Raw genomic sequence first — 27,518 nt, 5'->3', positions numbered from 1 at the left:
GTTGGATGATGTGGAGATAGTGAGTCAGGAAGTACAATGGATTAGCAAGGAGGAAGTAAGAACAGCTATGAAGAGGATGAAGAATGGAAAGGCCGTTGGTCCAGATGACATACCGGTGGAAGCATGGATGTGTTTAGAAGAGATGGCAGTGGTGTTTTTAACTAGATTGTTTAATGGAATCTTGGAAAGTGAGAGGATGCCTGAGGAGTGGAGAAGAAGTGTACTGGTGCGGATATTTAAGAATAAGGGGGATGTGCAGGACCGTAGTAACTACAGGGGAATAAAATTGATGAGCCACAGAATGAAGTCATGGGAAAGAGTAGTGGAAGCTAGGTTAAGAAGTGAGGTGATGATTAGTGAGCAGCAGTATGGTTTTATGCCAAGAAAGAGCACAACAAATGCGATGTTTGCTCTGAGAGTGTTGATGGAGAAGTATAGAGAAGGCCAGAAGGAGTTGCATTGCGTCTTTATGGACCTGGAGAAAGCATATGACAGGGTGCCACGAGAAGATTTGTTTTATTGTATGAGGAAGTCTGTGGTAATTTGCCTACCAGGCAGGCTTTTTATGAACATGGAAGGACTGATAAAACATGGAACGTAGTCATGAATGAGGTGCTTTTAGCATACAAAACATTTGATTTGAATACAGTTGTATTTTGATATATATGAATCACATACACACATGACTTATGACAGATACATGCACACGCACAGAAAGCGGACTGTTTATTCTCGCATTTGCATGCACTGTCAGGTTATCAGGGTCTGCGAAAATAAGAGGAAGTCACCTTTCAGGGCTGTGCTCCTTATGTACAACTTGTTCCATCCACAATGTGCCACCTTGTTTGTGATGTTTTCACACAACTTTGAATACAAAGTACACAGTCAGGATCAATGTATGCAAGATTCTGAGAGCAGCAGAGCTATTAATATATGAAGTACAGAGCCAGCACCATTTTGACATGGGAAATGAGAATGCCTGAGATGGACCATTGTGTAAACTGCATAACGTTGAAGAGCACAGCGCATTTCAAATTGATGTTGGCTCTATACTTTGTATTCCAAGTTGCGTAAAAACACTGCATACCCAACAATGTATGCAAAAGAAAGAATATGCAGTGAGCTTTCTTTGTGTACGCATCTGCTATAAAATCATGCATGTACAGTATGTGAATCAGTATGTGCATTTCAAAATAGCTGCATTCGAATTACACATACTAAAAGGGACCTCATTCATGGCCAAGTAGTACATTACATCAGTTCTTCTAATATTCACAAAGAAAGCTCACTGTTTATTCTCATGTTAGCATACATCACTGGCTCTGCTGTATTCATAGAAACATTGCGAGTGAGACTTCCTTCCAGCTCTGTGCTTTTTACTTGCAGCTCACTCAGTCCTCAGTGTGCCTCATCACGCTTTCTCCTTTCCCCATCTCAAATTGATGCTGGCTATGAAGTTTGCATTCCACAATATTACAAAGCCATTTCAGGTGAGTTTATATATATTTTTTAGTTAACTGAAACAACTGATAATTTTCAGATTATATTATCTTTCTTTTATTACATTTAATGAACTGAAAAAATAAGAGTAAAGTGTGGCATTTTTTCTGTGGTTATTGTATAGTTGTCTAAAGGCAAGGATAGTAAGACAACAATTTACATATGGGTAGCAACATACAATATGTGTAAGTGTGTGAATGTGATTAAGTACACGTGCCAACATTTCAATATAGACTCTGCTGAAATCATATTTGTTTTTTTTAAAGGCACTTAATTCATGGCCAAGTATCACGTTACATTGAACCTTCTAGTTCCACAAAGAAAGTACACTACTTATTCTCAGATTTGCATACATGGTTGGGTCTGCCTGTGTGCCGCTTAACTTGCACTTTCCCATTTCAACATATCAATTTGATGCTGGAGGTGTACTTTGCATGCCAAGTGGGAAAAAATATTCCAATGAAATTTAATCAAGTTTATATATGCTTTTTTAGCTAACTGAAATAATTGGAGCATCAACAAACTATGGATAGTTTTATAATCAGTTTCTCATGCTGCTTGCACTTTACTTACATATTCCATGAAATTTGTAAGTATGTCTGCAATTTTTATAATCAATTTCTACAGAAAAATATTTGCTTTTACTTCATTTATTATTTTATATGCCTGGCTGATTGAAATGTTTGGTTTTGCTTTTCACTAATAAAAACCATACCAGTTTTTGTCAGTTCATTCCAGGAAGTTTATTAATTTTTTTGAAAATGTATGCTAACCTAAGCAGAAATATATGTAAAGAATATCTGTTGTGTGCCAAGAACATATTTTTTTATGTTCACTGTGCCTATCAGCTTGTGAAACTGGTGGGCCAATAATAAGAACAAAAGGATTCAGACACCACTTGCTGCAGCCTGAAAAGTCATAGTAATGAAAAAATGCTATGCAACACTAGAAAAAATGAGAGTTGATAAAGTGTTTGGGTCCTGGAGGATGACCCATTTTATGTTTGGAAAGAAAGAAATGGAAATAAAGCTATAAAACATCACAGACAAGCAAATCAGATGATTTTCTACCAGGGCTGAAAGTGACACCTTGCATGGCTGTTTCCAGACTAAATGATGACTTCAGGTAAAGTTCTGGCTTAAATGGCTATGTCATATATATGGGCTCATTGGCATTCTCCAGGAAGTGGCATCAAATTTTTTTTGGTAGGCATTCCCCCATTCTAAAGTTGGAAACATAGGAGTTAATAATTTGTGTGTCATACCCTTAAACTAACCCCTATGTTTCTCCATAAGAGAACATGTGAAACAAAAAGCTCACGTGTTTACTAAAATGTACTTGTGGGTTGTAAGAGGAAGACTGAAGAACCCTGAAAAAGTCCACACAGACATGGGAACCATGGGAAAACCATTGTATTTTTTTCCACATGCTAAACAACAAAATAAAAAAAGAATTGTACAAAAGGTGTATGAAAAACTCACAGTAAGCCTGATGTAAGTATGATTAAGCAGAAACTAAATAAAAGAAAAAACACAGACTTTAAGTAACACTGGACAAAGTTTTGCAAACAAAGAAAAGGTGATTATGATAGACAAGCTGCACAAAAATATAATATCAGATTTATGGTATCATGTAGGAATATTAAGAAACAGAACATTAATTTTTATTGAATTTAGTGTGTTTTATCGCTTAATGATGCTGACACATTGCATTTTCAATTGAGCTACAAATGTTTTAGTGGTGAGTTTCATCAGGGTCTGATGCTTCTTGTTTCACTGCCTAACAGGAATTGTCCAGAATTGATGGATTCCACTTGTCAGATACCGCATTTCCGTCATTGCAAAGATCTTGTGAAAAATGTTATCAGTTTGCCACTGATGGCTTTCTTGCTGGTCCAGAAATTGGTTTTGATTTCCTGTTTCAGCAGGGTATAAATAAGATCTAATTACTGTTATCAAATCTCTATTATCATCTTCTTCACAAACAACTTTATATCTTTTCATTTGCAATCTGACATAAAGTATTTGCTGAAAATGTATTATGCCTGATAATATGATTCACTTACACAGGTTCACCAGTTTCAGTATGCAAATAAATGCTCATTCCAAGATGTCTCCTGTTTATCCCCTGCAAACCATTGAGCCTTAGGGTGTACTCACACTAGCAACTTGTTCAGTGCCTGAGCACGTTTGTGCACATGTAAGCCTCCGAAGTCAAGTTTGTTTGACTAGTGTGATTGCCAGCCGTACCGTGCCTAGGCCCACTTGGAAGAGTTCCGCCTGGGCACGGTTCAGTAGGATTCAGGAAGAGTGTGATCGCTAAACGTGCCCGAGCATGGAAAACAGACATGATGTCAATGATGCAACAAGTCAGATAGTGCAATTCTCATTTCATTCAATACCATTTGAGTTAAAAACAGGTTTGTATTCTCACCTTACAGATGAACATGAATTGTAGTTGGCAAGAAAAGCTGCAAATTCCTCCCTTAACATCATTTGTCTCTGTAAAAATCTTGCAGTACATGCAGCACGATTAACAGTGAAATGCTATGCTGCACATTCAATAAATCTGTGAGAGGGTAGAGTGTTATCCTGCCCTACATGACTCCAAAAAACACACAAAATAAGTAAAATCATTTTGACATGCATGTTGTCACTACATGTTTGGATCTTGTTTTCACCTTACACAAAGTTGTGTGGTCATGAGGAAAGCGTGCCCGGGCCCATAACGTTAAACAGCGTGGTGAAGGCCAGCAGGGAGGAGGAAGGGTGGGACAACTGCGCTCAGGCACAGTACAGAAAAAATGTGCCTAGTGTGAGTACACTTTTAGAGAACCTTACTTTTTAACTTTATTGTTCAATGTTTAGTAGAACAATATTCCATCATTTATTACAACAATTATACTCCATCCAGTCAAACTGGCTAATGAAAGCTGAGAAAACAGCTGCGCTGTTTGCTTAATCTCATATTTGCATATTTAATATTAGTAATACATTCACTAATAACTATATGGTTTGGCATTGCATTAAGATAGCAAGGTTTACAAAGCTCATGTTCTTAGCAATACTGGGATTGACTTCTGCCACGTTATGTGGGGGTTAACATCTATCTATGTTCTAACCCGCTTGTCCAGCTCTGGATTGTAAAGTTTCATAAGTGTATACTGAAGTGACACTGGGCACAAAGCAGAAACAAATCCATTACAAAGCTCGCTCACAAAGTGTGGATTTAGAGTTGTCCATTCAAAATACATCGATACTTGAAGAAAAACTCACAAAAGCAAACAAATATCAAGCAAACTCTGCGCAGATGTGAAGATGTGAAGCAGAAGTGATAACCACTGTGCCACCATGTGAGTTATTGTGCAGTTTAACATTTCTGGTGGTCCAATAGTCTCTGCACCAGACAGTTACTATCCTTTAACCAAAATAGTTTTTCATCACTATTTCAGGCACTACATACAGTACGTGTGCATGTATTTCTTTTCAGTGATAGGTCAGTATTATACATGATTCCCATTAAACTCACGTAAGAAAGAGTTTTAGGTAAGTAAGAGCATGTTATTTAAGTGTTCACACTTCGTATGTCATTCATTATTTCATTTTACATATCATCTTCTTCTAATAATGCAGAATTACACTGTTCTATAAGGCAAAATCCAATTCTAAACATCAAGGCAAACTCAGGCACACAGGCTCATTCAGTCTTGATCTGTTTACAGTTCCTAGTCGACTTTACCTACATGTCCATACTATAAATGAGAAAAAACAAAAGACAGGGAGAATATGCAAGCTTCACGTAGAAGGTGGTATAGCCAAGATATGAACCCTAGGACCTTGAAGCTGTGCAGTCTACTCTCTTAAGCAATACTTTGTCATTTTTAATTCAATAATATTTAAAATTTTGGTTATAAAATCCTTCATTAAAAAAGTAAATGTATTAAATATAGTATATACATACTGTATATTATGATTTTTGGAAAAACATTTCATATTGATGTTTCTTAACATTAACAGCGTGAACTATCAGCAAACTAACCTAAGTAGCTCTGAAATTGGAAAAATTCCTATAGAGTGGGATATGCAAATTACACAAATGTTTTAAATTATATTTAAATATATGCAAATACCACTATTGTGCTTACTTTATATTGACAAAAAAGAAATATTAGCAATGTGGAAAAGTAAAACATCTAAGCCTTAGACATGAATGTTCTTGCATTTTTATGCTTAATATGCTACTGGGAGGGTAAGCCTCTATTTTTTTTTTTCAGAGCCACTAACATATAACATGAAATGCATATTTAGATCATATTACTACATGCTTACACTATTAACATTTTCTTTTCCAGGTATTTTTTCCAGTCCCTTGTTAACACAGTCGTCCACAGCAGAACAGAAGAACCCTGGAGGATCTGTCAGCATTACATGCACAGGTTCTGGTTATACGTTTTCATCTTATAGCATAAACTGGATCCGTCAAGCACCAGGAAAAGGAATGGAATGGTTGGGCTACGATGGTGATAGCAGCAGCTATGCTAGCAGTGTGAAAGGACGCCTCACTCTGACAAGGGACACCTCCAACAGCCGATCTTCTCTGCAGCTGACTAATTTAAAATCAGAAGACTCTGCCACATATTACTGTGCAATAACACACAGTGCTACATGGAATACAAATGTTAATGCAAAAATAGATGCAGTACTTCCTTATTCCTTTAAACAGCAATTACAAATATTGAAACCACAAGTAACTGCTACATATTTTCTGAGGAAAAATACAAACTGGTATTTTGCATTTAGAACATAAATTTGCAAAATTAATTAAAATAAGTATGAGCTTCTACTGCATTGTTCACAAGCTCTTCTAGTCTCATAGTAGGATGTGATTTCACTCTGCTCTAACCTTTGTTGTTACTCCTAATTTGTGTAGAACTGCAAAATAAAATTCCTCCAAATTGATTTTTTTTATTATTTCATATTTTTCTCAGTAAATTTGATCAGCTGCTTTTGTGACATGTTACTGTGTATATAAAACCGTCTGAGAGAAAAAAAAATATTGATGCCTACATTTTTTTTTTTTTATAGGATAGAAGAAAGGTTTACCACTCTAAATATGGAGATCTCTTTATTCTCACATTTAGACTGGAGTCATATTTGCAAACTCAGTAGTCATCAGGTATTTGTTCAATTTGAAGTGCTTATTGGAATATATATACTGTGTATGTGTGTGTGTGTATATATATATCTGCGGTGAGTTGGAACCCTGCCCGGGATTGGTTCCTGCCTTGTGCCCTGTGTTGGCTGGGATTGACTCCAGCAGACCCCCGTGACCCTGTGTTCGGATTCAACGGGTTGGAGAATGGATGGATGGATGGATGGTTATAAAACATGCAGTGCCCATGTATGAAAAGTCATTCCCCACCAAATAAACTGAACTGAATTCAAGAAAACATTTGGCTCAGCTGCTTTTACACTTTAGTTAACTCTTTTCTTTAGTTTATTTCTACCCTACAAAGAATAAATCTGACCTATGCTGTACTTTGACATTTGCCATCAAAGTTAAATGCTTATGGTCAACCTCATTTACTAAATTAACTTTGATTAAATACAAATTTATACCAAGTAACTTCAGCTAAATGTAAATCAATCACACACCTACTGTTTATATTTATATAAAAAGAAAAAAGAGAAAAATTTACTTAAACCCATATTTTAGTTTTTTTATTGGCAAGATCAGATCTAGACCCAATTGTTGGCAACCACCCTCTGATGAACGTTGAAGTGCTAAAGAGGAGCCTTCTTTACAGTGACAGTTTTACAGCATCCTACAGTACATGTTACTTGGAAAAAAGAACCATTAGGTATTGATTTTCAAGGAAATGTATCTTTGCTTGAGTTAAGCAACAGCAGCCATGTTTTATCAGGAATAACTTGTCATCAGCAGCCATGTTATGCCCTGGCTTATGATACATGGCAAAGTGTGCCAGTGTCTTACACAGAGGCAAAGCTGTCAGTGTGTTTTGAGACACCATTTAGGAAAGAAAAATCATATGATTTGATGATGCATCTGCAGTTGAACCATTTTGTGTGTTTCATTCAGTACGTGTCCAATTATTTTAGTATAGCTGTTGTTACGTGTGTGTTCATAAGGGACAGCTTAAGGGCTGTAGAAATTGTAACACATTGTAGCTCAAAGGATTGGCGCTGTGTGATAATGTCTCTTCTCTTTCTCCCTTTGCAGACCAGATGATTGATGGCTTTACCACCACTGACACCACTTCTGGTGTTTGTCCACCTGGAACCACCTCTTTCTGCTGGAAGTCCTCAGTCCTTAATTCAGTTCATTTTGAGAACTCAGTCTGAGAAGATCTCTGCACATTTACAGTGTATTTTTTCCCCCAATTATATGGGTTTACCATGATGCTGCCCCAATTCTTTATCTTGTTTGTCTGATGTCTTACCAGTACTGCACTTAAATCATATGATTTTCCTTTTAATCAAATGGCAGATTGTTACATCTAAGTTCCACATTCTATCGGTCCTACTAGCTTCAGCAATGGTGCAATCTTGTATCTGTGTCACCATCTTTATGTTGCGCAACAATTTTCATACATTGTCGAGTCTGCTATGTCTGTGAAAGCACTGAGTGAGCTGCATGCCCGCATTGTGCTCTTCACTTTCGGTTGGCTCCATCAACAAGGTGCCATCTCACGTGTTCTCCTTTCTAAATGTTAGATTGGTGAAGGCTGTGTACTTTGTATTCCAAGTTGTGTGAAAAATTTTGTTTCTATTACAAATTAATTTAAATAATTTTTTACATAACTGAAATAACTATTGCAACAACAATTTTTTCATTTTTGTTCTATTATTTTTTTTCATCACTAACAGTGAAACAATGTAAGTGTGTACAGTGTGATACTTTTTAGGTGATTACTTTCTTGTTGTCTACAGAGGAGAGACAGCAATTCATACTTTGGCAATAATGTTAAATAATGTCAGTAGCAGGAAACAATCATCCAAAGGCAATGAATGGCCTCTAATAACCAACCAGCATCAACAATACGTACAAAATTAAACTTGCATTCAGATGAACCTCCCTTCAGCTATCAAAAAGGTATCATATTGATATTCAGCAAGTAATGTGTACTTCAGTATAGATATCAGCTTGTCAAAGTCCAGATCCCAAGCAAGCAGCTTGCTGAGGGACTGTAGTTACTAACAGAATCTAAACATCATATGTTCTTTGTAAATATCCTGAGATGAGAGAGCACTAATGGTCCTACACATATCAGTGCCCCTAGTGCAGATTGATATTACTGGTATGAATGAACTGCTCAATAGAGAGGTAGCAGACATGGGCAGTAATAATGAGAGAAGTGTGATGGAAGTATTTCATTTTTGCTCATGACACTAGGGAGCAGACAAGTAATCAAGCAACTATGCCTGGAATGTCTGATCAGCTAATGGGGAGAAACTGAATTCAGGAAGAAAGGTCAGGAGACTACAATGCCCCCTGGACACTGTGGTCACCAGGGGTCACTGCAGCTCCCCATACTCCCAACACTCTTGACACAACAGGCTCGGACACAAGTTCACCAATGAATAAAGGTTTAATCTTGTGAAACTCTTTACAAAGAAACATTTCCCACACCACCAGCACACTAAACTTCTAAACACACAGCAACTCTCTTGACTATCCTCCACTTCTCCAGCAAGCTTTGTTCTTCTCTTTCTGACTCTGGCTCTGTTTTGAGGCTGGCAGCTCCTTTTATCTATCACCCAGGAACACTTCTGGTGTCCCAAAACTGTGGCTCAGAAGCATTTCAGAGTGAGGTTGGAGCCCAACAAAGTAGTCCCTTTAGCACTCCCCTGGCAGTACCCATGGAGCCCAACCAGGCTGTGCTAAAGAACTACAGTTGCCAATGTGCCCTATGGGAATCTGTAGTGGTGCCGTAATGAAGGAGGGCTGCCATCTGGTGTGCTGGGGAAGACAATGCCCAGAACAAATTGTCCTCCCCTGTACTTCCATTATATAGCTGGGTAAAGATCCTGGTATGACTCCGACTGCAGTACCAGCCCCAGCGAAATGCTTCTCACAATCCTAAAGGTCACATGGCCAAGCTAAAGTTGTTCCTCCAGAGTGTTCCTCCAGAGGGTATTGGGCACTTCCTTCAAATGCATGAAATGTGACTCCAATCATACAAGTCTTTCTTTGTTAAATCTTGGATTTTTAAAATTGTGTTTTTAAGACTGCAAAAACTTTTATGTTTGGTTTAATTATAATGTCACATTCATGAGGTTCTAACTCTTTTATTAAATCTCCAGAGGAAAAAATCCTCACATAGGAGACCCACATCCAATTGTATTAAAGAGTCTTTTAAATTGTTAACAATTGATCCCTCAAAGCGGACAGACCTAATCCTGAGCTCATGTGATACAGTTTCACGTGAATGAACTTCCACTGGATACTGACCTAATCAATAAAGTCAACTACTTTAGGGAAACCTTTGTTGATAAGCAGGGAATTTAAACTGATCAAGTCAAACTTCATGATTGGGTTCCACACTACTGGTTCTTTGAAAAGTTCTCAAATGTAGTTCAAAGCATGCAAGTCATAAAATGAATTACAAAACTGCCTACAAGGGGGTGGGGAAATCTCATCAAAAATCCAGGCTATTACCGTAGAGGTTAAGAAGAGTATGTATAAACTAAAAAGTTTACAGAGAACAAAGACCTAAAGGAGTAGTCTAAACAAACAGGCAATCCAAAGCAAAATACACAATCCAAAGGTAAAGACAAAAACAGAACATGAGGCCAAAAAACTCACCATTACCTAGCATGTCAAAGATGAACACCCAGGAACTGTGGGAATCTAACATTTTTATAAGGCAGTGTACAGTCCCTGGATGTAATAGAAGGTGGTCCTGTTTCATAAGATCATAAGAAATTTGACTAATGAGAGGAGACCATTCATTCCGTCAAGCCTGTTTGTTTAGCTAATACCTAAACTGTCCCAATATCTCATTCAGATTTTTCATAAAGGTGGTCACAGTTGATGCTTCAACTACAAGTCTCGGTAGTTTGTTCCAAAGTCCCACTCTAACAACTCTTTTTTTGAAGAAGTGCATCCTGGCTTCAATTTTAATTACACTTCCCCTTAAATTTCCACTGATATCCTCTAGTGCATGATTCACCCTTAAGCCAAAAGAATGTTACTGGATCTACTTTATCAATGCCTTTGAGGAATTTAAATACATGGATTAGGTTCCCACACAGTCTCCTCTGCTTGAGACCAAACAAATTTAATTCTCTGAGTCTGTCAGAGTAAGACATGTCCTTGGGATGCACTTGGTTGCTCTCCTCTGTCCTTCTTGTACCAAGGTGATCAGAACTGCACACAATACTCCAGATGTGGTCTTACTAGTGCATTACTGTGTATAGTTTGAGAATAATGTCCCTTAACAGTTTTTCCTATATATTCTAACATTTTATTTGCCTTTTGAATTGCTTCTGTATATTGCTCATTTGATGAAAGAATTGCATCAACATCAATCCCTGAATCATTTTCAGAAGTTGCATCCTGAACGACAGTGTCTCTCATCTTGTATTTATAATTGATGTTTCTTTTGCCCACATGTACTTTTCACCTTTCTATGTTAAACTGCACTTTCCAATTGCTTGCCTAGTTCTGAAGGTTGTCCAGTTCTTTTTGCTGCCATCCCTCCAATTTTAGTGTCATCTGCTTATTTCACAAGTTTACTAACTATACCTAGAATCAATGTCATTAATATAATTCAGAAAATGTTAACAGGCCAAGGACAGACACCTGAGGGACTCCACTGATGACCTTGCTCCATGTGGAGCATTTTGCTATTATCTGTACTCTTTATCTCCTGCTGGTTAACCAACTAGAGATCCTTGTAGGTTATCTCTGATGCCTACAACTTCTTTTTTCAGAGTTAATCATTGGTGTGAGACAGAATCAAATGCTTTTTGAACAACTAGGTAAATTATGTTGTATGCTTTGTTTTTGTCTATTCTGGTTGTTTCTTTGAAAAAAATCTATTTTCTTACTGCTGTTTATGTAGCTGATCAATGTTGAATTGATAGATATCAGATGCATGGCATGAATTTTACATTTTGTGCATGATGCTGATGTATGTACTTTTGTTCTTTGCTCATTCTGCCTTCTCTTATCTCTGTTACAAGTGGCTGCAGTGCAGATGCAGGACATTTGTGAAATTATTTGTAGCAAGATTCTGATCGTGTCTATTTCATTTTGTTTTTCATTTTCATTTTCATTTTGTTTTAGGTGAGCTACAATAAGATACAGCACTTCTGTCTTGGTCAGGTGTATATTCTTATAAGAACAAGCTAAATGAAAGGTTGATGCTGTGTAAGCAACATAGATAATTTAGGTTTTCAGTTGATCTTTCATCTTATTGCAAATGAAGGAGATGTAAAAAAAAACTTAAGTAGAACATGGTAAACTTTATTTAAGTAGTTTCATTATTTTCACAACACAGAATATACTGTTTAGTTTCAAATCAGGTGTACCTATAGTTAATTATAGCCTAATATGGTGAGCATCTTAGACATTAAGAGAATTAAAAACAAAACTGAAAACTATAAATACAGCTGAATTCAAATTGATGCATTCAAACATGCCACAGAAGGTGATCCACTACAGGCTTTTTAGCGTTTTGAGTAAAAAAGGCAGTATCCAACCACAATTAGATGGAACTTCAAGAAAGTGCACAATTTGATGAGATGTGAATAATCTTTCTTTTAGAGAATGAAATTTGGATTCTGCAATGATCCACAGAGAAAGGTGAAGTGTAGTATTGATTTCTGTGCAAACCCTGATCGTGAAACTTCACTGATTTTGAGGTTTTAATGACATTTTTGCCCATGATGAGGGGGACTGAATTGGACGCGACACCCGCTGCTTAGACTCATCTATCTTGTTGGTGGTCCTGGCAATAGTGCAGCAATTTTAACTGTGCAGTACTTCTGATTTAGAATTGCATTGCAGGTGTTATTGGGAGACAAAACTCATTGACTGTGTCATTGCTTAGTGGTGTGTTGGCACCCATTGCTTCACAGGGGTCTCCAATACCCCAAACCACCCACCCAATCATTGATTGTGTACCATTTCCTCACGGCACTTGATACTTTGTGGGATACTCCGACCCCTGGATCGTCAATCAAGTGTCTAAGCTTTACGGGGGACACATTTACAAGACTGTTGAGATTTATAAAGGTTAATTGCTCAATTTAAATTTATATTTTATGCACTAAGTAAAAAGCTTATTTTATTTTATTTTGAGTTCAATTTGTTTACGTGCAGTACTGTATGTGGTTCCATTTGTGATTCTTCATCTTGAAATGTGGTATTACTTTTGTAAGAGGTGCAAACATAAATCAAACATTTTCTAGGGGTGCAGGGTACAGAAAAGTTTGAGAACCACTGTTTTAGATAAAGCGTGCAGGAAAGTGAACATAACAAAATAAACAACATAGCTGTTGTACAAGGGTCACTGCCTTAGGCTCCGCACTGCCAGGATCACCTTTGGTGCTTTGTGAGAATAAATACTGTTATGATAGAAATGAGGTGTGATGAGATGAGGCAAGAATAAATGGATGAATACAATATTTTCATTTATGGTTTGCTATATTAGCACTGCCCACCGTTATCAGTTTTTTTTATTATTTCATAAAATGGTGCATTTTAAAATTGCTTTATTGATTTTAATCACCTGTATTTCATTTGCAGACAGTTTAGCACCTTGAAATCTGCAAGTGTGGATTTAGAATCAGTTCATTTTATGTCAAAGAAATTTAAGATTTCTCTACAAAACACATTTTTTTCTGAACCATGTCAAAAATGAAAGCACTGAAAGTGTGAAAGTTTAAATGTGATGAATGTGTTATTTTGCATAATGTAAAACATATGCAAAAGCTTTTGACTCTGGATAAAACAAACTTTACTGTGCAGTGGTTTACTGAGTCAGTCTTATTTCTGAGTAATCAAATTTAGTAGCTTAACATGATGAATTATTTACTAGTTTTATTGTTTATGGTCTTGATTATTTCAGGTAAGACTTTAATGAACAAGATTAATAATAACAATTTATTTTTCATTTACTAATGTCTTGTTTCACTTTCAAAGGTGCTCAGTCCAGCATTTCCTTGACTCAGCCCAGCACTGAATTTGCTCATCCAGGGGGGAGCGTCAAGCTGTCCTGCAAGATTTCTGGGTTTGTAATCCAAGACTGGTGGAAAGCTTGGATCAGACAGCCTCCTGGTAAAGAACTAGAATGGCTGGCCACCTATGATGAAGAGAGTAACTCAAAGTACTATTCCTCTGCTATCAACGGGCATTTTATTGCTTCAATTGATATTTCCAGCAGCACATTCTTTCTACAAATGAACAATCTTCAGACACAGGATTCTGCAGTGTATTATTGTGCATGAGAGACACAGTGTGCCTCTGTTTTCCTGTCTGGCAAAAACAGAATGTTTCTATTTCTGCTATTGAAGAGGCACAGGGGCCAAACCACAAAGGGGATCCAGTAGCGGGAAGCTTTAGCCATAATTTATAAAACCAATTACATGTTAAAATAGAAATGGTTTCAAATATAAATTTTCACATAAGTTGAAATTTAGCATAACACGTAATAAAGCATGTAATTTACTTAATCAACATCAAAAATGAAAATAGTTTATGAAGTAAACTACAAATAAATTTGGAGACCTCCAGACAAATTAAATATTTTGATAATTTTTGAAATAAAAAGAACTTAACACAATCTCGTCAGACAACAATGAGTCAACTATGTTCTAAGGCCTAAATAAGTAACATTAGTGGGTCATCTGGAGGGTTGCTCACATTGTTGCATATGTCACTTTAATGTTTTAAGTGTTACGTTCAGCAAATAAGTAGTAATTTTACATTAAAATTGGGAGAAATAGAGCCTATTTAAATGTGGTCATTATAACAGCAGTCTATTCAGATTTAAATTCTGTGTTTCCCTCCTTGGGGGACTTGGTTGAATAATCTTATGTTTAAAGACTCAGGAAAGCTTTTAAGAATTAGATAAGACTTATTTCACAGAAAGTTCCTTTTCCAGCTGTCAAGTATAGTTTGTAAATGACTAAAATAAAAAGCTTTTATCCCCAAGTCAAGCAGTTTGTTACCTCCAAAGTTGCTTGACAACAGGATTTTGAAAACCACCATGTTCTGATAGATTAAGAATAATAAGAGAAAAAATATATATCTACTGTCACTCAGGTGGCATGGTGGCGCAGTGGTAGTGCTGCTGTCTCGCAGTAAGAAGACCTGGGTTCGCTTCCCGGGTCCTCCCTGCATGGAGATTGCATGTTCTCCCCATGTCTGCGTGGGTTTCCTCCGAGTGCTTCGGTTTCCTCCCACAGTCCAAAGACATGCAGGTTAGGTGCATCGGCGATCCTAAATTGTCCCCGGTGTGTGTTTGGTGTGTGGGTGTTTGCCCTGCCCAGGGTTTGTTCCTGCCTTGCGTCCTGTGTTGGCTGGGATTGGCTCCAGCAGTCCCCTGTGTTAGGATATAGGGGGTTGGACACTGACTGACTGCCACTCAACCCAGAAATATGTTGCTTGTTCTCAGACCCTTGTATTCTTGACCTGACTTCTGACTACACTGATATCACTGATATCACCTCTGTCTGTATTCTTTAAAATCCCTCTTATTAGAGGTCTTAAGGTCAGGTGCCTGAATGCCTGTGTTCTTTTGTAAGACAAATTCCTCCACTTTAGTTTTTATTTACCGAGCAGGTCACTTGATACCATTATCTAGTGCCCAAGAACTGAGCATAGCGGTTACAATAGTTAATCTCCAGCTCACCTACCCTTTGGTGACAAGCAATTTCTTAGACCACCCTCTTCATTTTGTTTTTTTTTTGACAGTAACCCTAATCACACTGCAGTGGTTGATGTTATGTTGTGCAGATATGTAGATGTGTGTTAGATATGATGACAAAAAAAACTGCCAAGGACACTGTGGCATTCCATGAGAGCATGTGCATGAGCCACTGTTGTTTAACTTCAAAGTGGGCAATTTATAAAAGGGTGGGCTTCATATATGGTACTGACTTATGACAAAAAAGACTTCTTTGTGCACTGAAATGAATTAACCGGTTTAAAAATTTCAGGTACCCATTTTTACTGCGATTTTCTTAGCTTCCCAAAATCACGTAGCTACCAAGTTGGCAAGGTGAGATCCTGCATGTGTTAAAGGTGCAATGAAAGAAAATCCATAGTCCAGCAAAGGTCTTTTTAAAAACTTTAGTAAAAATTCAAAAAAGAGACATGGCTATATTTATCAAGCATCTCAGAATTACTCCTGGAAATTTCAGTAAAAGTCTGACATGGATAAAAAATGATCCTACCCCAAATTAGGACACAAGAAGTAGTTATGAAGTGATATACACATACTCCCAGCCAAGAGTAGGCATTCACGTTTGAGAATGAATGACGTCTCAATTTTACCGCACTCTAAGCCACAAAAATCACGCTCAGTAAAGCTTTACCACAATTATAATAATAATATGATTATAATAATAATAAAAAAATAATAATAATTAGTAGTAGTAGTATTCAAAGTAGTAGAAGAAGAAGAAAGAAAACATAATAAAGTAAGATATTGTGCTAATACTGCAGTAGCCAGCATATTACCCTGAAGATAGGTGGGGCTGGATGGGTGATTGACACCAAAATGTTACACAGGTACACTGAGCTCTGCTTTCCATTAACCCTCTGGAAAATATATATTTTACTTTATAAGTCTGAGAAAGTTTAAGAAGGCAGGGGCAGCATTGGATAAATAGAGCCTTGCAGTAGATATGGAGGGGGGGGTCACAGATAGAGACAAGACATGCAACTCTGGCAGATCGGGAACACTGGCTGAGTAATTTCAGAAACAGAAGAATACCTGTGGCTAGTTTCAGTAACTGTTGCTTTATGAGGTGTTTACTCAGACCATAACAGTGAGGTGATTCTTCTGAAAGTGCGGCTGTGGATCAGTCATTGTTAAATAAACAAGCCTGTAATTGAGCTTAACTGTCATTTAGTGTGTGCCATCAGTTTTTCCATTTTGATGCTTGTTACAATACAGTTTACATCCATATGCACCTGTGTGTTGACACTGTGAAATCACTTGCGATTCACATATGTATGATCATCCAGACTTCAATCAAAAGATCTTTATGTGTGTGCCTTCACATCACATCAACAAGAAAAGGAAAACGAGAGATTTGCATGAATGCAGCTTGCTTTGACATTACCTCATGTGAGGTGGTGGGGAAATGTATAAATCTGTGAATTACCTGAAAAGTTAAGAAATGGTTGATTATAACATATCCAAACCATCTCTAATGCAAAACTGCATTTTTCAAGTGGCCAAAAAATATACTGTTACCAACACTTTCATTTTGGTTGACAGCACCTGGCTTCTTCTCTACTTGGAGTGAACATATGGCATTCAAGATTTTCTACAATATTATTTCATCTCTGTCAGATCAATATGTGTTTACAAGTTCATTGTTGTCCAGCGTTTCCAAACCATTCCACCATTTGTACGTACAGACCTGCCTGAATGTCATTTACTGACAGCTCCTAGCAGGTTAGGACACCTTACAAGCTGATCTAAACCTTGGTGAAGTTGGGAGTAATTTCCTTAATTGTGACTAGTCAGGAACCGGTCTCAAAAGACAACTTAATGGAGGCAGCCGGGCCTTTTATAACAGGAGGACCAGAAGGCGCGTAGCTAGTTTCCCTCATTGAGAGGTTTCAGGGAGCTGCGAGGATAAAAGGAGACAATACAATAAGCAACAACACCCCCTCTCACCCCGGTAGTTTACCATCTACCTTGAATGAGTCAGCAAGGAGATACTCGAACGCGCATGCATGTCAATATATATATTGTGGTGCCCGGCAGGCGTCCATGCCCGGCCGGGACGCCTAGGAGGAGTGGAGGAGGGCTTGAGCCTCCTCCAGGACACGAGAGGGCGTCCTCCCTGGTGGCTTTGGGGACCACGGGTACGGAGCTTAGGAACTCAACCCTGTAGGGGCCCATGGTCACCGCCAGGGGGCGCCCCGATGCCTTGGGAACATTGGCCCTCAGTACTTCCGCCATACCGGAAAGTGCTGGGGGGAAGAGACTTGAGGGCACCCGGTGGACTTCCGGCTTCTCCTTGGGAGCTTCCGCCACACAGGGGTGTGGCTACGGAGGTCCTGAGGATGCACCTGGAGCCCATCCGGGGCACATAAAAGGGGCCGCCTCCCTCCAGTGAGGGTGAGAGTCGGGAGGAAGAAGACGAAGCGTGTTAGAGAGGAGTGGAGGCGGACCAAAGAGACTGTGAAAGGCATTGTTGTGTGGCCAAGACTTTAAGGGGTGATTGGTGCTTTGTGCACTGGGTTGGGCACTTTATTGGATTTATAATGAATAATAAACGTGTGGTGGACTTGAATACGGTGTCCGTCTGTCTGTTCCCGGGCTGCGTGTCACAGTGGCGTAGTCGGCAGGATGCTGCACCTGGCACAAGGTGTGGACCTGTATTTAACAAACATTCGGTGAGCAGCCCGGCGCAGCAGCAGCACCCCCACACGCGCCGCGGGAGCGACGCAGGCACAACCCCGCGTGAGCAATTCACCTCAGGGTTCGCTACCGGCTCCTTAAATGGCCATGTTCTCCTGGTGCGGGGAGAAGAACAAGGACGTTGCCGGAGTGCAGCGGGCTCCAGCAGGCACACTGCCGCCGACGACGGCCGGTTCGGCAGCGCGGTGAGGACGGCGAGACAGGAAGGCGAGTCCCAGGAGGTGAGTACCCTGCCCAATGGCGATAGGCCCCGTGGGGGCAAGTTTACCTTTTGTGCTGCAGGCAGGGACTACCTGGGACTGCGTCAGTGGCAACGGGAAGCCATGCCTCAGGCTGTCGACGGCGCCGAGGTGGCAGTAAGCAGTGCCACGAGAGAGGAGCCGCTGCAGCTCGATAAGCAGCAGCCGCTGCTGGAAACCAGGAAGGCACGTCGCTGCATCAGGAGACGAGGAAACGGAGCCAAAATGGCCGCGGACCGGAAGCCGCTCCCAGAGACTGGCTCGGGATTGGGCGGTGTGTCTGACGTGTCCGCCGCTGATTGGATGGAAGCGGGCACAAGGAATGTCAATCCCGGGCTGAGAAAGGACCCGACGGGGCCGGTTGGAAGGACCCCCAGAGAGCAGCCGGCAGATTTGCCTGAAAAAAAGGTAAGGCAACCGCTGACTGGCAATCTGTCTTTGCTCGCGGCGCTGTGTGAGTTGGAGGAATGCCTCCAGCCCGCAGCGTCGTTATTTCAGGTGTTACGCGTCCTCCGAGGGCGATTGCAGGAGCTGGAGATGAAGGCGGCCGCGACCCTGACGTCGCTGCGACAATGGATGGATCGGCGCGGCGCTGGAGGCTTCAGCCGGAGGGACGCTGCGGGAACGGTAAGCCAGACCTCCCCCGTACATAAAAAGGGAGATCCTACCGATGGGGACTGTGATTTCAGTGATCGGGTCCATGTCGGTAGGTCTCCGACAGTGGATGCCGCGGGGCAGGCTGCGCGCGTGGTGAGGGGAGTAACAGTGAGAGAACAGGGCGGACAGGGCTGACAAGTGCCCTGGGTCCTAGCGCCCGACGCCCCGAGCCCGCGGCAGTCTCCCGTCGCTCTGCATGGACGCAGACGGGAATGGGGCTGCACGTTTGTCATGCGCAGACTCAAACCGTCAGGGCATCCAAGAGGGAAAGGAGGGATCGAGGGCTGAGTGCCGATTCCTCCAACAGGAAAGGATGTGCGGCTGGGTGCGCACGTCCAGTTAAGGGCCACTCTCCAGAGCCAGTGGAAGGGAGAGAAAAGCAGGCGGTCCCGTCAGCCAGAGGGACATGCAACCCGCGGAAAAGGTTCCGAACAGGCAAGTTCCGGGGTCCTTGTAAAAGGGGGGAGCGCTGCCAGTACGTGGCACAAAGGGACAACAGAGAAGGGTATCCAGGCAGCGGCTCTGCCCCTGTGTTTCTGTCTGTTGCAGGATGGGGCCCGGGACACGCAGTAGGACCTGCTTCGTGGGAAGCTGTCCCTCATCAGATGGACCGTCTGGCCGGACGACACTTCGCTGGCGATGGGGCAGCCTCTCAACCAGCGGAGGCTGCGAAGGCACGAGCGGCACTGAGCAGCGGGGCGAGGAGATCTCGGAGAAGGTGCCGAAAAAGAGAGTTCCAGGGTGCCGTTTGGGATCCTGGACAGAGAGTAGGACCCACTTCGGGGTTGAGCCGCCCTAACGGGGTGTGTCGCTCGGACCAACGGGTCTTCGCTGGCGATGGGGCACTGTGGTGCCCGGCGGGCGTTCATGCCCGGCCGGGACGCCTAGGACGAGTGGAGGAGGGCTTGTGCCTCCTCCAGGACACGAGAGGGCGTCCTCCCTGGTGGCTTTGGGGACTTGGAAGCTCAACCCTGTAGGGGCCCGTGGTCACCGCCAGGGGGCGCCCCGATGCCTTGGGAACATTGGCCCTCATTACTTCCGCCACACCGGGAAGTGCTGGGGGGAAGAGACTTGAGGGCACCCGGTGGACTTCCGGCTTCTCCTTGGGAGCTTCCGCCACACAGGGGTGTGGCTACGGAGGTCCTGAGGATGCACCTGGAGCCCATCCGGGGCAAATAAAAGGGGCCGCCTCCCTCCAGTGAGGGCGAGAGTCGGGAGGAAGAAGACGAAGCGTGTTAGAGAGGAGTGGAGGCGGACCAAAGAGACTGTGAAAGGCATTGTTGTGTGGCCAAGACTTTAAGGGGTGATTGGTGCTTTGTGCACTGGGTTGGGCACTTTGTTGGATTTATAATGAATAATAAACGTGTGGTGGACTTGAATACGGTGTCCGTCTGTCTGTTTCCGGGCTGCGTATCACAATATATATATATTGCGGTAGCCGGCCCAGACATAGACAGGCGGACACGTTCAAGTCACCCACAAAACGTTTATTATACATATTTACAGTGCACCACAAACCCCCAAAGTCCAGGCCAACAGTCCAATGCCTTATTCTCCAGGCCGCCTCCTTGCCTCTCCTCCCGTGCTCCGTCCTTCTCCACTCCCGACTCAAGCCAACGAACGGAGGGAGGCAGCCCCTTTATAATCACCCGGATGTGCTCCAGGTGCCTCCCGACAATTTTCCACCAGCATTCCCCAGTGTGGCAGAAGTGCCGGCTGTGCACCCGGAAGCACTCCGGCTGTCCCCGCTTCTCTTCCCCCCAGCACTTCCGGGTGTGGCGGAAGTGCTGAGGTCCAGGGCTCCAAAGACATTGGGGTGCCCCCTGGCAGTGACCACGGGCCCCTACAGGGTTCAGCTTCAAAGCTCTGTACCCGTGGTCCCCATAGGTACCAGGGCAGTCACCTCCACGTGGTCTGGGGAAGACGCAAGCCCTCTTCCGGTCCTCTGTGACGTCCCAGCCAGGTCGCCCCTCCAGCTACCTGCGACAATATATATATATATATATATACAGTAGAGTCTCGGTTATCCAACCTTCGCTTATCCAACATTCTGTATTATCCGACGTCCCACCGCAAAAAAAAAAAATTTTTTAAAAAATCGCATCAATCGGCAACAAGAACTGCAAGCGTGAGCGTAGTCTATTTTTTCTTGCTAAGTTCATTTTTTCAGTTAAATTTTTCTGTTGTTTTGTTGTAAAACATAATTACAGTGGATTATGTGGCTGGCCCTCTCTGGCGTGCGTGTCTCTCCTGCGCACGCGTGTGTGTGCGTCTTTTTCGTGCGCGTGTGTGTGTGCATGCATGCGTCTCTCTCGCGCATGCGTGCGTGTGTGTGTGTGTGTGTGTGTGTGCGCGTGCGTGCATCTCTCTCACGTGTGTGTGTGCGTGCATGCATGCGTGCGTCTATCTCTCGCGCGCATGTGTGTGTGTGTGCGTCTCTCTGTCGGGCGCACGTGTGTGTGTGCGTGCGTCTCTCTCATGTGTGTGTCTCTGTCGCGTGTGTGTGTGCGTGTGTCTCTCTCACGCGTGTGCGTGTGTCTCTCTTTCTCTCGCGTGTGTGTCTCTCTTTCTCTTGTGTGTGTGCATGTGTCTGTCTGTGTCTCTCTCTCGCACTCTCTCTCTAACGCTGCACAGGGAATGCACAGGGAGAGAGTGAACACGTGTGGAAATCATTGGCGCGCACAAACCGACAGGGAAACTGGCTTGTTCCTATACCGAGTGTGTGGTCATGCACAGAGGCAAAAGTTTGGCGAACTTTATGGTCATAACCCGATTTGTACATGTTCAGAGATGTTCATGAACTGAGGTTCCACTGTATTAGGCTCGTAATGTGTAAAATTATAACACAGTTTGACGTTTAATAGGCTTTTTCTTAACACCTCCCATTATCCGACATTTTTGCTTATTTGACGTTCTGCCGGCCTGTTTATGTCGGATAAGCGAGACTCTACTGTATATATATATATATATATACATCCATCCATCCATCCATTATCCAACCCGCTGAATCCGAACACAGGGTCACGGGGGTCTGCTGGAGCCAATCCCAGCCAACACAGGGCACAAGGCAGGAACCAATCCCGGGCAGGGTGCCAACTCACCGCAGATATATATACTATACTGTGTATATATATATATATATATATATATATATATATATATATATATATATATATATATATATATATATACATACACAGTATATATATTCCAATAAGCACTTCAAATTGAACAAATACCTCATGACTACTGAGTTTGCAAATATGACTCCAGTCTAAATGTGAGAATAAAGAGATCTCCATATTTAGAGTGGTAAACCTTTCTTCTATCCTATAGAAGTCTGAGAAAATTATAGAAAGAAAAAAAAATTAATTCGAAGACAATTTCTTTGAAAAATATTCTAAGTAACAGCCAGCATATGTATAGGGATATCCTGCCAAACCAAGATGTTAGAGTTTTATGAATAGGACGCTGGAACAGTAGACAAAAGAAGAGTATGGAACAAAATATTGTAAATAATATTTAAAAGGCTTTGATATTGCTACACATTGATGATTCATTCTAAACCTACAAGCCATTGGCACCAATATAATTTATAAAACTGGAGTTTATAGCTCAAAAATTAGGCAAACGGATACCCGCACTACCCCAGCCAACAGGTCATTTTTGCTTTTGTTACTTTATCACGCCATCATGCACTTGCTACATACTGTCCATTTATTGTTTAAGTAAACGTGGTCGCCCGGTTGCCTCCCCAACATTTTCTCTTGACTCCTGTCATACCCTCAACTGATGACACTGTTCGGTAAAGTGAACAGAATGTAGTGAATGATACATCCAACACCAGCTTGACATAGGTATTTTGCAAAAGTCTCATCTTTGTGCTCAGTGTTGCCAGAATCAGCTTTGGCATCAAATTGAGTTAAGCAAGTTCAAGAGTAGAGTGACATGAGGCCAGAAAATGGATGGATAAAAGGAGAATTTCCTTTTAAGATGTGTTACTTTAGGAGTGGTTATACTGTAGCTCTCAGTGTTTTAACCATTTGAAAATGTAAACTTTAGCACTGACTAATTTATCTGAATTACCAACATAAAACTGGCAGACAGAATGCCACCTTGAAATCTGAGGGAAAAATCAAAATTTATCAGAATCAATCACAAAAAACATATTTGGTAAACCTCTAAAAACATATATTTGTTTCTAAACTACATCATAAATCAAAAGCATTGACATAACACCACAGTGTGAAAGCTTAAATGTGAAATCAGTTTGTTAATTTGTATGATGCAAAAGCTTTTGATTGTTGTTAAAACACCAGTCAGTGTGCTGTAGTTTATTGAACCAGTCTTTTCCAAGTCAGCTAATTAGGTAGCTTCTCACAATGAACTTTTCACTAGCTTTATTGTATATGATTTTTATTATTTCAGGTAAATAAGGCTTTCATCAACATTAATAATTTTAATTAGTTTCTTTTAAATGTACTAATGTCTTATTTTTATTTTACAGATGGCCAGAGCAGCATTACCATGACCCAAACCAAATCTGTATTTGCTCAAACAGGGCAAAGCATCAAGGTCTCCTGCAAGATTTCTGGGTTTGTAATCCAAGACAATTGGAAAGCTTGGATGCGACAGCCTCCTGGTAAAGGACTGGAATGGCTGGCCAGCTATCATAAAGAAAGTAGCTCGAACAGTTATTCCTCCATTATTAAGGGACGTTTTATTGCTTCAATGGATGTTTCCAGCAGTACATTTTTTCTACAAATGGACAATCTTCAGACAGAAGATTCTGCAGTGTATTACTGCACACAGCAAGTCACTGTGATGGAAACCACTTCCCTGTAATACAAAAACAGCACATTTCTAGTTCTGCTTTTGATGGATGGGGGGGCTCAATATGAAAGACATACAATTACAGCATGTTTGAGACATGTCTTATAAAATCAGTACATGCTTAAAATAAAAGTAATGTCAAATATGAATTCTAAAGTATGGTGAAATATAGGACAAAAAACTAATAAAGCTTGCAAGTTTATCTGTTCCAAAAAAAGAGTATTTTAAGAATTATAGTATAATAAGGAAGTGGGCGGCTTGTTAGATGGAGATCAAAATAGAAAGGATCTCTAACGTCTCTAACCAGGACTGTGATTTTTAATGGGGCATATCAAATGTGTGCACATTGGAAACTTTGTTCATTGTGGGCAGTATGGGCAAGTGATGTTGAAAGACAGCATGATAGGTGTCACAAACTACTTATTTGGCTTGGGGACATAAAGTGGCTTTATGCCAGTCCACCTTTTGTTATTTGTCTCCCCACCTTGTAGAATTTGTTTTTGAGGCATTTATTTCTTATACTATAAATTAATGTTCTAATCCCTTTGTGAGTTTTTTATCAACAGAATGAATATTATACTGCGGTGGGCTGGCGCCCTGCCCAGGGTTTCTTTCCTGCCTTGCACCCTGTGTTGGCTGAGATTGGCTCCAGCAGACCCCTGTGACGCTGTAGTTAGGATGTAGTGGGTTGGATAATGGATGGATGGATGGATGAATATTATATACTACACATTGTATTATCCACTGAGCTATACTGTGACTTTGCTTGCAACAACTGGTTGGAGTGGTGTTTGGTTCTTCTTCCATAATGGTTCACCATTTCAGGAAAAAGCAAAAGTAGTGAGGGGGATTTAACTTTAAATGAGACTTCCTACTTCCTTTATATTAGGGTGAAACTTCCCAATCCAGAATGATATTACAGAAGATTAAAAGCATATTACATTTTTTCTAAAAGCATTCTAAAGGAGGATACGTAAAAAGGTGAGACTGCAAAGTAGAAATGTAAAGAGACACAAAACAAAATCTCTGTTGACACCCTGGGCCTGATTACATAGTGTCAGATGCTGTCTAGACTGTGTCTCTACCCTCTTCTGTTGTTTGCAGTTAGTCCTGTCCCCTCATGTCAGTATCAGTTGGCAGGAAGTGACAAATCTCAACCAAGCTCAGATTCTGAAAACCCTAGGCTTCACTTTTTGAGGGAGAAAGGCTGCAAGGAATGTTCTCAAATGTTGATTTTGCCTAATGTTTCTGCCCATCACAATAGCAAGAATTATAACCAACTGAGAGGAGAGGGGGCACCACTGCTAACATTGTCATCTCTTTTTTTCTCCACTGTGTGGAAAAATGAGGGCATTTGACCCTCCCTCTTCTGGTCCAGCCACCAAAAAACCCCATGTGTTCTGGAAGGAACTCGCTTGAGTGACCTGCTGGACACTAGAAATGACTAAACTACCCAGCCCACCTTGTTACTAATTTTCTTAGTTTTCCCACAGAATGGGACAAATGCCAAAAAGTGTTTTCTTTTCTGTTCTTTTGGTTTTGTCTTCTTTGCTTGTCCTTCCTATTCACCTAGATCCTCCAAAATAACACCAAGTCAAGATTTTAAAGTCAATAAAGTCATACTCTCTACCACACTACTTAGCAATTTATTTCATGTGCTATGGTTCTTTGTGTGAAGAACAGCATTTTAATGAAATCTGCCCTTAACAAGTTTCTAACATTGTCCCTGTGTTCTTCTTCAGCAATATATTTTAAAGTGATAGCTGGGGTCCATTGTATTAATTGCCTTCTTAATCTGAAACACTTTGATCATGTCACCTCTCAATCTCCATTTGTTTAAACTGAAACCTCCATTTGTTTAAACTCCTTTAATCTCTGCTAATCTATATATTTAAAGGAGAGTTGGGATCCGAGAGACTGTGTTTGTGTGTTTGTGGAGGGATGGAAGTCACGTGATCATCTCCCTTCCAATTCACCTCATTTCATTCACTTCATTTCGCTCTGAGCTGTCGTTCTTTTCCCTTAGTGTTTAGTCCTTTCTCCTTTACTGATTTAATGTTTAGTAGATGCTGTACTTACTGAATAGTATTTTTTCCTTTAGTGTTTCTACTTAGTGTTTCTTAGTGTTTAGTAGACGCGGTGTGCCGGTGTTCCCGGCGGTGTTGCGGTTTAGTGTTACTTTCTACTTCGTTTTTGTACTTTAGTGTTTAATAATAAATAATAATAATTCATTACATTTATATAGCGCTTTTCTCAGTACTCAAAGCGCTAAAATAGTGAGTGATACTTAGCTGATAGCAGTGTAGAAGCAGCACAGCACAACGGAGCCGGTAGGACAGGCGGGTGTGGTAGCGTAGGTGAGCGGCGATAGCAAGCAGCAGAAAACACAGCAGGAGGAGGAAGCAGGATTTGGATGTTCCAATACACAGCCATAAACAGTAACGCTTAGTAATTTCAGGCATGATCGCCCCGGAGCCATAAGCCAGGTTAGTATGAACATCAGATCAGTTCCCGGTCGTGGGGTACTATAAGATGAAACGGGAGCAGATCAGCATAGCGAATATAATCACGGAGACAGATCATCCCGAGGTGCTAGATTGCCAGGTACAAAGAAATGCTCGTAGGTCTCATCCCGTGATCCACAGACTCAGCTGTTCCCAGTAAAGTGGAGTCCATAAAATCTGTAAATATTAAGCCAAATCCATGCAATTCAAGTCAGCTGTATCCACGAACTATACGTACAATAAAGGAAATAAAACAAGTGTAAGAAAGTGCAGAATTAAGGTAAATTTTGCGAAAAGTGTTGTTAACAGGGAGGAGCGGCAACAACAAGCATGCGCCAGCGTCCCCTCACCTGCTATAATAAAGCAGTTATAATAAAGAAGTTTAGTAGACTTTTACTTTATCTCATTTAGTGTTCTTCCCAGTGGTGTTGCTGTTTTTTAGTGTTAGTGTCTACTTAGTGTTTGTGTTTAGTGTTATGGAAGAAGTGATCTTACCACTGTTGGATTTTGCAATGAATAAGTTGGTAAATAATGATTATTTATCAACAGATCACATGAGCAAATTCAACGAAATTTTAGCTGCGCATACAATTTTCCAACCTCAAGAGGTTTTGCTAATGTGGACTCCTGACATACCTATAATGCCCATTCCACAAAATGCAAAACATATTCAAATATTACCTTCTGCAGCTACTGAATGAGTAACTCACTGGGTATGTACCTATTATGACGGTGCTGTAATTCATGTCTATGGCAGTTTAAACGCTGATAAAGAATTCAACTTCACTGAAGAGCAGCTGCGTTTCCTTCATGCTTTGTTTCCTTACAAACCTCCCATAGTTTATGAAGATGCACAGCAACAATTAAATCATACAGATTCTGGTGTATTCTCAATTGCATTTGCTGTGTGTATTTCTTTAGGTATTGACCAAAGTGATCAAGTTATTACTATTTCTTCAATGCGAAATCACTTACAAATAATTTTTGTTACTCGACAATTGCTTCCATTCCCTGTCAAAAGTAGCCGAATGACAGCCACTAACACAGTCACTCATAAAAGGGGAGATGACTCGGTGCAGGAAATGGGTATTGAAACTACCTTGGAAGACATGCAATCAACGAGGTGATTAAACGGATCTCAAGAGAGGTCTT

The 27,518-nt window shown here is 40.9% G+C and overlaps 3 gene segments (V, D, J or C); all 3 read left to right on the top strand.

The window, feature by feature from the left end:
* The first annotated feature begins 5,639 nt into the window (after positions 1-5,639).
* LOC127526592 (immunoglobulin heavy variable 1-46-like) lies at positions 5,640-7,749 on the top strand. The segment is given in 3 exon segments: positions 5,640-5,748; positions 5,852-6,246; positions 7,741-7,749. Coding segments are annotated over 3 exon segments (447 nt in total).
* Positions 7,750-13,499: 5,750 nt separating this feature from the next.
* Positions 13,500-13,984, top strand: LOC114645743 (immunoglobulin heavy variable 3-7-like). The segment is given in 2 exon segments: positions 13,500-13,597; positions 13,672-13,984. Coding segments are annotated over 2 exon segments (354 nt in total).
* Positions 13,985-23,374: 9,390 nt separating this feature from the next.
* On the top strand, positions 23,375-23,874 carry LOC127526591 (immunoglobulin heavy variable 3-74-like). The segment is given in 2 exon segments: positions 23,375-23,457; positions 23,537-23,874. Coding segments are annotated over 2 exon segments (384 nt in total).
* Positions 23,875-27,518: the final 3,644 nt, after the last annotated feature.

This window comes from Erpetoichthys calabaricus, chromosome 2 (assembly GCF_900747795.2).
Source record: "Erpetoichthys calabaricus chromosome 2, fErpCal1.3, whole genome shotgun sequence".
NCBI lineage: Eukaryota > Metazoa > Chordata > Cladistia > Polypteriformes > Polypteridae > Erpetoichthys > Erpetoichthys calabaricus.
The sequence above is the reverse complement of the archived record's forward strand: the minus strand, read 5'-3'. Positions and strand labels throughout refer to the sequence as shown.